This window comes from Muscardinus avellanarius, assembly GCF_963383645.1.
Source record: "Muscardinus avellanarius genome assembly, chromosome: 7".
In the NCBI taxonomy this organism is placed as follows: domain Eukaryota; kingdom Metazoa; phylum Chordata; class Mammalia; order Rodentia; family Gliridae; genus Muscardinus; species Muscardinus avellanarius.
The window spans coordinates 27,361,605-27,375,101 of record NC_137793.1 but is presented as its reverse complement, the minus strand read 5'-3'; the positions used below and the strand labels follow the sequence as shown (position 1 = coordinate 27,375,101).

Genomic DNA, 13,497 nt, shown 5'->3' with positions numbered 1-13,497 from the left:
ATCTCATCTTCCCTGACGAAGTGATGGTGGATGAGCACGGAACAAGAATGGGATGTTCTCATTTATTTATGAAAAGATTAGAAGTGGCACCTAATAATCATAGAACATAAAGGCCGTCAAAAGCATAACTGGTACTCTTGCAAACATTTTACATGGACTATTTCATGTGATTCTCAAAGTAAATCTCCACTGTATGTATTCTAGTAACCACATTTTATAAATGAGGAGGCCATGGGAGTAAGTCGTTTTCTTACAGTTACATCAGTCTGAGAGGTGGGGCGGGTTTAGAACCCAGGAAGGTTGACTTAAAAGGCCACAACTGAAACTAATATTCAAATATGGTCTGTGAAAGGCATGACATTCCCCTGCCACTGGGGAATTCACATCCTAAAATGCGGAGGGTGATGGAGTAGTCAACGGATGATGCAGGTCAGTGGCTAGGGTACCGGGTCCACCTCAGCCACACAGATTGCTCTGTTGAGATAAACAGCTGCCCACAGTTTTAAACTCACGATCCTTCATTTATACCATCAGTTAAAGGTTGGAGGGAGATTGTGCTTGAGTAAACTCAGCCTCAGAACACAGAGAGTGGAAATCAAAATGCAAATGAGAGACATTTTGTTTATAAGTGTTCTTTTAACTCTCCTAATTCAGGGTTTATTTTAGAATCAGGGAATATACCAGTTTCCCTACACTGGTTAGGAAATTTTTAAAGGAGTCAGAATCCTGTTTTTAGAGAAACAAGGATTCCCAGTGGATATATTACAGTGTTTCAATGCCAAAAATTCTGATGCTAATTATGAAGTTAAAAAAATCCTGGTAGCCATAGCAAAAAACATTCTTGTATGTGTGAAATATATTTTAAAATTATAAAATCCCCGGCCGGGCGTGGTGGCGCACGCTTGTAATCCCCGCGCTTGGGAGGCGGAGACAGGAGGATCGCGCAGTTTCGAAGCTAGCCCCGTGCGTTGGCTTAGGAGACCCTGTTTCCAAATAAAAATGCAAAAATAGGTCTGGGAGTGTAGCCCGGAGGCAGAAGGGCTTCCAGGAACCCCAGTACCACCAAAAAAAAAAAAAAAATTATAAAATCCCTGTAATAAAGATGAAAATGGAAGCTGAGTGGCATGTAAACACAGTCAGTTTCTGTCTACAAATTTATATTTCTGTTATAAAACTTTATGGGGATTTTGAGACACAAAATTCTATTGCAAAACAAAACCAAAAATTGTGTATAGGCTTTATGCCACAAGTGTTAACACTTCCTACAGCACATTGTTGATATGGGAGAGAAACTCAAGTTATGGATTGTAGAAATTATTAGCTGCAAATAGTTAAAGGATCAAGTAACATTAATGTTGCTAGAGATATTTTGTTTTTGACATGAATCTATAAATATTAATTCCCCCCAAGTGCTAAGGCTTTTTTCCAGATTTCTGTAACAAAAAAATCAAATTATACTTTTTTAAGGCTGTACCACAATTCAGAAAGATTTGGAAAGCATATGAATAAACATGAAATATAAGTCAATCATTTTTATGAAGGAGCTTCAACTGTTTTTTAAAAATATTTTTTCTGCCTGTGGTGGCAACGCTTGTAATACCATCATTTGGGAGGCAGATATCAGAGGATCATGGTTTGCAGACAACCTCAGCTACTTAGTGAGGCCCTTTGCAACTCAGGGATACCCTATTTCAAAAATAAAAGACTGAAAAATAGAACTGGGGATGTGGCTTGGAGGTATAATGTCCCTAGGTTCCATCCCCAAGACTGCAATATATATGTGTATATATATATATATTTTTCTCCTGCCAAGCATGGTGGCAGATGCCATTCCATAATCCCAGTATTTAAGAGACTAATGCAGGAGGATCTTGGTAATCTAGCAAGCCCCTGCTTCAAAATAGAAAGTAAAAATGACCTGTGAGTATAAGTTAGTGGTAGAGCACCCCTGAGTTCAACCCCCAGTACTCTAAAAAGTGCCTTTTCCTATTTTTATTTATCTGGGTCCCTTAAGAAAAATATTAACACATTATCATGAAAAACCAAAGATCCAAAGTGTCTATCATAGCTAATAAGAAAATTATATTGTAAATACTCTTTTTGTCATTAACAAAAAAACCCAAGTTATTTGAAAAGAATATAGCTAGTGCTTGTGACAGAATTAACCAATATCCCTCCCCCAAATAAAATTCATTTTCCTAAAACAGATCATGGCTGTGTAATTATGTCATTAGCATAAAAAAGATGCCAAATTCTCCACCTATATGTAACCTTGAAACTGAGAGACAGAAAAAAAAAATGAATTCTAGTCAGGCATGGTGGCGCACGCTTGTAATTCCTGCTCTTGGGAGGCTGAAACAGGAGGATCGCACAGGTTCAAAGCCAGCCTCAGCTACTTAGTGAGGCTCTAGGCAACTTAGTGAGATCCTGTTTCCAAATAAAATATAAAATATGTCTGGGAGTATAGCCCAGAGGTAGAAAGCCTCTGGGTTCCACCCCCAGTACCACCAAAAAAAAAAAAAAAAAAAAAAAAAGAAAGAAAGAAAAGAAAAGAAGAATTCTAAAACAACATTTTTATTAAAATATTAGAAAGGGCAGCTTATATGCATTTGTATTGATTTTATGGTTTTAATTTAAGTCTATGATCATTCATCTCATATTCCAAATGAACATCGGAGGAAGAATTTTGCCTCAGACCAGTAATACTGCCGAAATCACAAAGCACTGTTGTGCATCTGTTGGGCCTGGCCCCTCTTACCCTATGGACAATGAGGAACAGCTGGATCATTTCTCCCTGCACACTCAGATCCTGTGCTATATTTTGCTAACCTGGAATGCACTGATGTTAGTTAAATATCCCCATGGGGTTTTTCTTTCTGCAAGGCCATGAGTTGGTGCATGGGGGATTCCGTGGCCTGGTGGGGCATCACTCAACACTATTAGGGCTGCTGCTCGGAGTCTGTGCTGTAGATAAACACCAACTCTGGTTTTTTCAGTTTTTCTTTTTCCTCTGTGGTTAAGGTGCAGGGAAAGGGCAGGTCAGAGATCTCCCTGTGAGAACTGTGATTTCATCAGCCTGGGAGGGCTGCTCTCTACCAAGAGACATGCACTTGGTTCCCTGAGGACCTCCCTTGGTGAGGGTCAGGATGCTCCCCCATGGGACTCACACAAGGCAGGGAGCTATGGGAAGTATTCAAAATCCTGCCCTAGGAACCGAAGGAATGCATCCTAAGGCATCCTCTGCAGTGGAAACTTGTGTAAGGGCCCCCGAAAGGAGCCAAGTATGAGGCTGAGCCCTATGGATTCCAGCTGTGGACTGGCAGCATGGACCAAGACTTCAGGCCCAGTCTTCTGACTGAGCATTGCCACAGCAGAGGCCTACAGGCCAGCTCTGGCAGACCCAGACTCCCTGCAACCCCCATCACCACTAGCACCATCCCCACTGCTCCAGGCTCCAAGCTGGATCTGCAGCCTCAGGCTTCAGGCCACACCAGCTCCAGGACTTCCCTGCAGCCCTCTCCTTTCAGCCCTCCCCAACACCAAGCCAGCACCAGCTCCAGCCCTAGCTCTGTGGCTGGGACACTAGGCCAGTACCCACAGACTCACTCTACAGACTGATCATTATGAATAGAGGTTCCAGATGTACCCAGTGCTAGACAAGCCTAGCCACCAGGCCTGGCCATGTAAGGTGCAGGCCAAGCACTTAAGACAACAATACCAAGTTGAACCCCATGGAGTTAGCCTCTGTAAATGCCCCAGGAACAGGCTGGCCTTGGTAGTCCCAGCTTTAGATCATCTGTACTGGCCAAGCCTCCAGGTAGCACCTGAGGCCCAGTCTCCAGGCCTTATGGACCTGGGGGACAGGCCATCGCCCCAGGGCCCCAGGCTTAGGCTAGCCCTAGACTCACTGATACTGTGGACTCCAGCTCACAGCCTGTTCCTACATTAGGCCAGACTCTGGCCTAGATGGTTCCCTTCTGTCCAGGCACTCGTGGACTCTGCATCCAGGTTCCTTCCTGCTGAGCAAAGCTGCCGACTCCCTCTGCACTGTACATTTCCTGACCCACCTCATTCCCACGTGGGTCCTGGTGGCACAATACCCTCATCATTACTGTTTTCAATGTATTCACACTTCCTCTCACCTGTTTTTATTTTCTGTAGCACGTCATTACTTTAGTGTTTTGTGATTTGGTGATGGTTATTTTTAGTCTTCTTGCTCTTGTAGAAATTATAATTTAGCTCAGTATCAATAGTACAGAGAATAATGGGTTTGAATCAGGACAAAAAAAAAATGTTTTCTAACAAAGACTACCATGACAATTTCAAGTCCCCTGGGATAGGTATACCTTCAATCGATCACCCCACACCCATCTAAACATCACTGTTCCTCATCACTGTTCCTCTGCTTAGTCTAGGAAAGACAATATAGCAGCTGTATCTGTAGTTAATGTTTCCTACCCTGGGGACACAGGAAAGATAAAAATAAATGAAGTCAAGTGATCTCCTCATGGCAATTTCTAGTGGAAAGATGACTGAAAGTCTTACTTATGGAATGTCTTTAGGAGGCTCTGCTTAGCTTCTCTTTGTTGCTATTATAACAAACTTAGAATTAATGAATATATGATGAAACCTGATGGAACAATTCAATCATAATAGTCACTTACTATAGTAAAAAAAAAAAATAGAGTCTTTAACTTGTATAACTTTGTGGAAGGTGATGACCCTCAGACAGGATTTGGAAAGCTAATGTATTTAATCTGGGTCCAGGTTCATTTTGACGTGGTAAATAAAGCTTTGGGCACTGCACCAAATGGTCTCGAACTTCATGCTCTGCCAGTGTCTCACAGTCACTCATATCCTCTGACAACTAGTAACATAGATGTTGTTGAAATCTCAGAGCTTCACAAGCTCAACTTATACTCTCAAAGGCAAAGGAGAAATTCACATTCCACAGAAAATTGGAAAAACATGGAATGCACTGTGTGATAAAAACTCAGTGTCATGGGAGCTGGGCGTGGTGGAACACACTTGTAATCCCAGCATTCAAGAAGCTGAGACCGGAGGGTCACGGTTCAGGTACTTAGAGAGGCCCTTCACAACTCGGTGAGATTCTGTTTTAAAAAAAAATCAAAAGGTCGGGCGTGGTGGTGCACGCTTGTAATCCCCGCACTTGGGAGGCTGAGACAGGAGGATCGCGCTGGTTCGGAGCCAGCCGCGCTGGCTTAAGAGCCCCTGTTTCCACATAAAAAAGTTAAAAATTAGGTCTGGGAGTGTAGCTCGTGGGAGTGTATCCTGGAGGTAGGAGGGCTTCCAGTACCACAAAAAAATAAAAAAATAAAAAAATAAAAAATAAATAAAAAGAATAAAAAATAGGGCTGGGGGTACAATGACCTGAGGGTACAATGACCCTGGGTTCCATCCCCAGTACCACACACACACACACAAAAAATAAAGAACCAGTGTCATGCTACCAAACCACATGCTGGTGTCTGTCTGTTTGGTCACTGAGGTGGTCTAAGAAGGAAACCTTGGCTGTGGTGGGCTCTGCTGTCACCCCAGAGGGCACTCTTCCTTCCTCCTCATTTAACACCCTCAAGTTTCTTTTCTTTTTACTGAAACATGGGAGGCCAGAAGCAGGACATTTTAGCTATAGCTTCCTTTATTGTACTGTTGGGCAGCACTCCCATCTGCCTCACGGCAGATGAAATTTTGCATAATATTTTTGAAAAGTGGATATGAGATTTTCCCTACTGTCTCATTTTACTTTTTTTTTTTTTTTTTTTTTGCGGTACTGAGGATGGAACCCAGGGGCATTCTACCTCCAAGCTACACACCCAGCCCTATATTTTTTATTCTTTATTTTGAAGCAGGGTCTCACTGAGCTGCAAAGAACCTCACTAAGTAACTGAGGCTCTCCACCAACTAAGATCCTCTCCTGTCTCAGCCTCCCAAATGCTGGGATTACAAGCATGCACCACCACACCTGGCTCATTTTGCATTTTTAAATTAATTCTTCAGATGAAAACAGTCAAATAATTAAAGTTAATTTGATTCAGGGAAGATAAAAAATAATTTTAACTTTACCATGAATCTATAACAGATGATTCAAGGACTTATAATGAATAAAAAAATGAAAATTAATGTAGAGAAGTATATTAACTCTGGTAAGAAAGGAAGAATGGTAAGAATGAAGGATGTAATAGTGTCCCTTACTGAGAGAATAATCACTGTTTGTATAGTATTTGCTGACACTGAGTGATTACCTGCTCGGTTCAGAACTGACGCAATGTGATATTCAGAAACACAGATAATCTCCAAGTTCTATCAGTGTCTTGTATCTGAACTCCTAGTCCTAAATAAATTTCTACCTTAATCTTTAGTGAAGCATCAAGTTAAACTTTGGGACAGACAGTCTTTTAGGTATACAAATATGAGACAAATATCCATTTTTATTAGGTAAATCTGTAAGTTTCAAATCACGTCTACATGCATCATTTATTCACTTATTTATCAATATCTTGAGAATCTGGATTCTTTGGTATCATAAATTAAGTAAATCTGTTAGGAGATAGCTAAAACGTATTTGCCAACCTTCTTGCTTCTTTTGAGAATTTTTTCCTTTGAATAGATTTAAACTTTCTTATGTCTGTGTGCATTTGCTCTTTCTTGAGAGAGTGCACAGATTGTTACAGTGTCTTAAAACTATGAGACATATTCCCACTGAAGCATATACAGAGCTCAAAAGCAGACACTAAGTTCTAGAAGTGGACAGGCAGACCTGCCCTGCCTTCTTCTGGGAGGTGAACTGGAATGGTTGAACACATAACCATATTGGATTGGTGGCCAATATCTACATGGAGTCTAGTCAAATATAATCATTTTTAAAATATTGTGTATTGATTTGCTGTTAGCAAAACAGAATGCAACAAAACTCATAGGCATGGGAGGAAGGACGTTAATGTTTAATTAACTTAATGTTAATTAACTTAATGTTTAATTTTCCCTTTATAAAAAAATTTAAACAAGAATCTCATCTCTTCCTCCACAGCCAGCTATACTAGAGCACTTGCATTGGGGCCACAAACTGTCTTCAACCCTGTAAGAACAGGGAAAGAATCCCTACTTTAAGGTTGTCCTCTTCTATGCCAGATTAATTAGGGACACATGTGACAAGAACAGGGGTCAACAGAATAAAACTACCCACTATGTTTTAAGTGAAGCCCCAGTGGAGGAAAGCAAATATTCTTTAAAACTTAAATAAATTATCCAAGTTCTCAGGGGCATTCTACCTCTGAGTTACATTTCTGGTTCTATTTTATTTTTATTTGGAAACAGGGTCTCACTAAATTGTCAAGAGCCTCTGTAAGTTACTGAAGCTAGCTTTGAACCTGTGATCCTCCTGTCTCGGCTTCCCAAGTACTAGGGTTACAGGCATGTGCCACCATGCCTGGTTCTTCGAGTATTTTTTAAGAGGGTACACTGTTAAAACCATGAGGGCTTTGCTATCCTGCTACAATGCAGAACTAGCATTCGATCCCATGCCTGGGAATTCTAAATCTGAATTCACAGATAGGGCATTCAGAATTGTCTCAATCTGTGTAATTTTGGAAAAACGTGGCAGAGACTTGCATCTCCTCACCAAGGCATGTGTGTTCTGGAGTCAGGGATTCCATGATTACAAGCTGTGGATGTAACATCTCTAAGAGTCACTGTCCTGGTTTAAAAACAGATTCTGGAATTTTTCATACATTTACTTACAGGGTTAAAAGTGGTAATCAGTGCAAAGCACTCAAAAGTTTCCAGTGGAAGGAAATATATCTACACAACAGCAGTTGGTACCTCTCACCACATCATTATGACCCTCAGCCCCATGCCAGTGTCCAGTGTCCATGGTCCTCACCACTGTGGCAAGCCCGCCCGCCCACACAGCACTTTCTGCAGCGCTGCCTTCACCTCCCTGCTCCTCAGGCTGTAGATAAAGGGGTTCAACATCGGCGTCACTGCTGTGTACATGACGGCAGAAAGGGTGTCACTTTCAGGTGTGTGGGGGGTTGAGGGGCTGAAGTAGACGGTGATGGCTGTACCATAAAACAGCACCACCACTGACAGGTGGCAGCTGCAGGTGGAAAAGGCTTTCTGCTTCCCCTGAGTAGAGGTGACCCTCAGAATTGTGGAGAAGATGAGTCCATAGGATATGAGGATGCAGACCAGGGGTGTGACAGCCAGCAGCACTCCCACTGTGAAGATGGCCACAATGTTGGGGGAGATGTTGGAGCAGGAGAGCTGCAGGAGGGGGTTGAGGTCACAGAAGAAGTGATGGACGACATTGGAGGCACAGAAGGACAGCCTTGCCATCAGCACAGTGTGCAGGAGGGCATGGAGATAGGTGACCACCCAAAGCCCGGCCACCAGCTGAACGCAGAGGCGAGGATTCATAACGGTGGTATACTGCAAAGGGCGGCAGATGGCCACGTACCTGTCATACGCCATCACGCAGAGAAGGAGGCTGTCCATGTTCACAAAAGAAATGAAGAAGAAGAGTTGAGCCAGGCAGCCTACGAAGGAGATGGTCTGTGTATCGGTCAACGTGCTCACTACCATTTTAGGAACTGTGGTGGAAATAAAACAAATGTCAACGAAGGCCAGATTGCTAAGGAAGAAATACATGGGGGAGTGGAGGCGAGAGTCGAGGCCGACAGCCAGGATGATGACTGTGTTCCCCATCACAGCGACAGAGTACACACAGAGGAAGAACAGGGCCAGGGTGTGTTGCTGCTCTGTGGAGATGGGTAATCCCAGAAGGACAAACTCCCTGAGGACTGTGATGTTTCTCTTTTCCATCTTCCTACTGAACCTAGAAGAAGAAAAGATGAAATCATGGAGATGGGCACTGTCAAGTCCCCATCGTCAAGGGTGTGCATGTGCAGTAAGTACCTTCCAAATGCTTGCTAGCCTGGATGCTTACCCAAATACATCTTGCATTGACAACATTCTAGCCCCATATTCACAAAGACATGCTGGGCTATCAATCTCAACTTCTTTCAAGAAACCATGATTTCTTCCCAACACGAAATGTAAACTCATCAAGCAGGGTGGCACACACATGTAATCCCAGCACTCGAGAGGCTGAGACAGGAGGATGGGGGTTTGCTGCCAGCCTCAGCTACTTAGTGAGGTCCTCTGCAACTTAGTGAGACCCTGTTTCAAAATAAAAATATAAGAAATAGGGCTTGGGGTGTAGCTTGGAGGCAGAAAGCCCCTGGGTTCAGTGCCAAGTACAGCAGCAGAAAAAAAAAAAGAAAAGAAATAAAAGAAATGCAAATTCTGTAAATAGTGGTCATCTTAAATTGAGCCAGTTAGCCGGGCGCGGTGGCGCATGTTTATTATTCCCGCGCTTGGGAGGCGGAGACAGGAGGATCGCGCATGTTCGAAGCCAGCCGTGCTGGCTTAAGAGACCCTGTTTCCACATAAAAATATAAAAAATAGGTCTGGGAGTGTAACCCGGAGATAGAAGGGCTTCCAGAAACCCCAGTACCACCAAATAAATAAAGTAATAAAATAAAATAAATAAATAAATTGAGCCAGTTATTTTCATTTGCCCACAATAATCATGTGATTCATATAGATGTTATATAGAAAAAATCTTTATTAGTCATGCTATTTAGTCTGAGCTGGTAGATTTAGTTACCTTTACTGAGTCATTTCCCCCAAATCTGATATTTCCAAACATGATGGCCAATACAATTGTTAGCTTCTTTGGCTTTTGTAAAAGTAGATGACATCGCTGGTCATGACAAGCCCGTGTTCGCTCCGCTGAAATGACTGGCACATCCTTGCTCTCTGCTGGTCCTTGCCGTGGCCTTTGCCTAGTGTGCTCTGTCCCCTGTGGGACCCTCCCACATAGAAGCTGGGTGTGCTGCTTCCCTGAGGCCCCGACAGCACCCTCTGTACCTATCACAGCACTTCATGAAATGTCTCGCTACTTGCAGTCTTACTCCACTCTCCTGATTCAAACCTCACCCATCCATCCAACTCGTACCTTCTGCTTTATTGTAAATATTATCAAGATATACATTTCTATAGCAATCAACAAGCAAGTAACCATCTATCCATTCATACTAACAGTATCTTTCCTCTGTCACCGTATCCTGGGCACTTTCTTTGATACAAGTTCTGTGCACAATTCAGTTAATGCTAAAAATTTTTTTTCTGACTCAAGCTGAATTCCTGATCAACTGTGACTTCCAGAACATTCAGCTTCATGTCTTGGGTTTTCCAAATTTTTTCAAAACTATAATATATATCTTACATATATATATATATGTATATAGTCATGTAATATGTATAAATAATTAATGTATATTAATAATACGTATTAACTAGCCGGGCGTGGTGGCGCACGCTTGTAATCCCCGCGCTTGGGAGGCGGAGACAGGAGGATCGCGCAGGTTCGAAGCCAGCCGTGCTGGCGTAGGAGACCCTGTTTCAAAAATATAAAATAGGACTGGGAGTGTAGCCCGGAGGAAGAAGGGCTTCCAGGAACCCCAGTACCACCAAAAATAATAATAATAATAATAATACGTATTAACATATATTGTACTAGGGATTGAACACAGGGTCATTCTACCTCCAAGTGACACCCGCAGACCTACTTTTTGGTCTTTATTTTTGAAACAGGGTCTCACTAAGTTGCAGAGGGCTTCACAAAGTAGCTGAGGCAGGCCATAAACCTTCGATCCTTCTGTCTCCACCTTTCAAATACTGGGATTCCAAGCATGTGCACCACACCCAGCTATTGTTTAGTTTCTAATGCTTTAAATTTGGTGTGTTATCATGGTCTTGAATGGGCAACATGACTGTTAAAGACTTGTAAAAGCTGGCAGAGATTTGGAATTTTTACTCCAAGTATCTTTTTTTCATGTTTCACAGATTTCCTAAGAAATTATATTTTGCTATTAATTTTTACCACTAGTTTCCTAATGAACTAAATTCTTAAAATAACTATATTATAAAGCATGTCTTGCATATATTTATTTGAAACCTTTCTAAGCTTAAGGAGGTTCTTCTCAATTCATAATTTACAATTGTTGTCTTTCTTAGAGTATTATTTCCTCAAACATCTCCAGATTATTCTGTTCTGGCAGATGGAAAAAAATATACACACACACACACACACACACACACACACACACACACACACACACATATATATATATATATATGTACTACTATATATATAAATATATACATATATATACTATAGATAGTATATATATACTATATACTAAATATAATACATATATAATACCCTTCTACCTCCGGGCTATACTTCCAGACCTATTTTATATTTTTATTTGGAAACAGGGTCTCTTAAGCCAGCACAGCTGGCTTCGAACCAGCACAATCCTCCTATCTCTACCTCCCAAGTGCGGGAATTACAAGTGTGCGCCACCATGCCTGGCTATCATCTACTTTTAAATGCATAAAAACAAAACACACAATCTAGGGAAGGTGGGCTCATTGCCTTGAAGGAGCCTCTTTAAGATCCCCTATTTCCTTCATTTCCTTTTTCTACTCCTCTTTCCTGTCACTAAAGAGCATTATTTAGCACTCCCTCTGATTCCTATCACCCTTAACTAATTTCCCGTCTTCCCCTTTTGCCCAGCCAGGGGTGTGGAGAGAAGGAACAATGTAGAGAGGGGAGCGGCCCCTGTGCAGCCACCAAGGAGGAGCCCTCCAGAGGCTCGTTCCCTCCACCCAGTGGGCAGGTGGCTCAAATCACCCCTTCCTCGAATAATTGCTCTGCACTTTCCCTTCTGTGATAAGAGAACAGCTAACCTAGTGTTGTCCACTTCTCTATGGCCAGAGGCATGTTGAAGGAAGAATTTTGATTTATGATGTTGAGAGTCTGAGGACATAACAAATATACTCCTACTTTGTCCATAGTTGGTGCAAAATTGTGTCTATGGAAGCAATAAATGAATTAAAATCCCGAGAAAACATTTAATTATGGCACCAATTATGTTTTTTGGAAGAGATTTCATATTCAGTAAACTAACTCGACCATTGGAATTTTTTTTGTGTATGTGGTACTGGGGGTGGAACCCAGGTGCTTTCTACCTCCAGGCTATACTCCCCAGACCTATTTTCTATTTTATTTGGAAACAGGGTCTCACTAAGTTGCTGAGAGCCTCACTAAGTAGCTGAGGCTGGCTTTGAACCTGTGCGACCCTCCTGTCTCAGCCTTCCAAGTGCGGGGATTACAAGCGTGCGCCACCACACTTGGCTGACCATTGGAATTTTAATAGCCTCATTTAAAAAGTCTTATGTGTTTTGATTCATGGAATTATACTCTGTATATGTCTGTAGGAAGAACAAAGAAAAACTATGAATACATACCCTGTTGTTGAGACCTTTAATTTTTCTTCTTGAAAATCCAACCAAAACTGTAGGAAGACTTGTCCAGCACATTGGTTCAGAGTCTTAGTGAAGAATACAAAGAAGAGAAGCATGGGATATGGATAAACACATTCCTCTCTTCAGGGAATAACGATGTGTTACAGGGGAGTATTTTTCAATTATTTATTTACTTAATAATACAAAGGGACAGGCTTTAACAAGGGGCCAGGTTTGTCCCTGGAGTACCAAAGAGCCTGCATGGAGTTCTAAATCCATCTTCTAATGACTTTTCTCTTGTTGATAAATTGTATTCTCTCTTATTTTGAATACGGACTGAAATATGGACTGCAAGGAGAAAACTTAAAAGCCCAGGAAGGTTCTAAGAAATTCGTTTTCTTCTTCAAGATAATAAACCTTGTACAAGGTCAAAAAACTATTAAGTAATTTACTAATTCCTCACTCTGAAGCATGCCCTTTGTAGTATTGAAGCTTCTGTTAGCACTGGGGATGAGTGATGCTGGCTAAGTGTTAAAGGGGAGTGGGATAAGGGTGACCCATATTTTCCTATCATTCATTCTTATATACAAATAATCGACCAGGTGTGGTGGCACATGCTTGTGAACTCAGTATTTGGGAGGCTGAGCAGAAGGATTGAAGATTCACAGCCACCCTTAGTAACTAAGTGAGGTCCTCTGCAACTTAATGACACCCTGTTTTAAAATAAAAATAATAAAATTAGGCTGGGGGTGTATCTTGGAGGCAGAATACCCTGGGTTTCATCCCAAGTACCACAAAATACAAAACAATACAAATAATCACCTATGTGAAAAACTAATAATCCTACTGAAGATAGCACCAAGAATAAAACACTGCAAACCGAGTGTGGTAGTGCACACTTGTAATCCCAGTACTTAGGAGAGTGAAACAGGAAGATCGGGGTTCACAGCAAGCCTCAGCTACTTAGTGAGACCTTGTTTCAAAATAAAGAATAAAGGAAATTGGGCTAGAGGTGTAGCTTGGAGGTAGAATGCCCCAGAGTTCAATCCCCAGTAATGAAAAAAAGCAACAACAACAAAGAATGAAATATTGCAGCATAAA

General features: G+C 41.7%; 1 protein-coding gene across 1 annotated transcript; it reads right to left on the bottom strand.

Annotated features, from left to right (window-relative positions):
* Nucleotides 1-7,896: 7,896 nt before the first annotated feature.
* OR1C1 (olfactory receptor family 1 subfamily C member 1) lies at nt 7,897-8,841 on the bottom strand (the record flags this gene model as incomplete). The annotated part of the gene is made up of 1 exon (XM_080698652.1): nt 7,897-8,841. One exon carries the CDS (start codon nt 8,839-8,841, stop codon nt 7,897-7,899), a length of 945 nt encoding a protein of 314 aa, XP_080554778.1.
* Nucleotides 8,842-13,497: the final 4,656 nt, after the last annotated feature.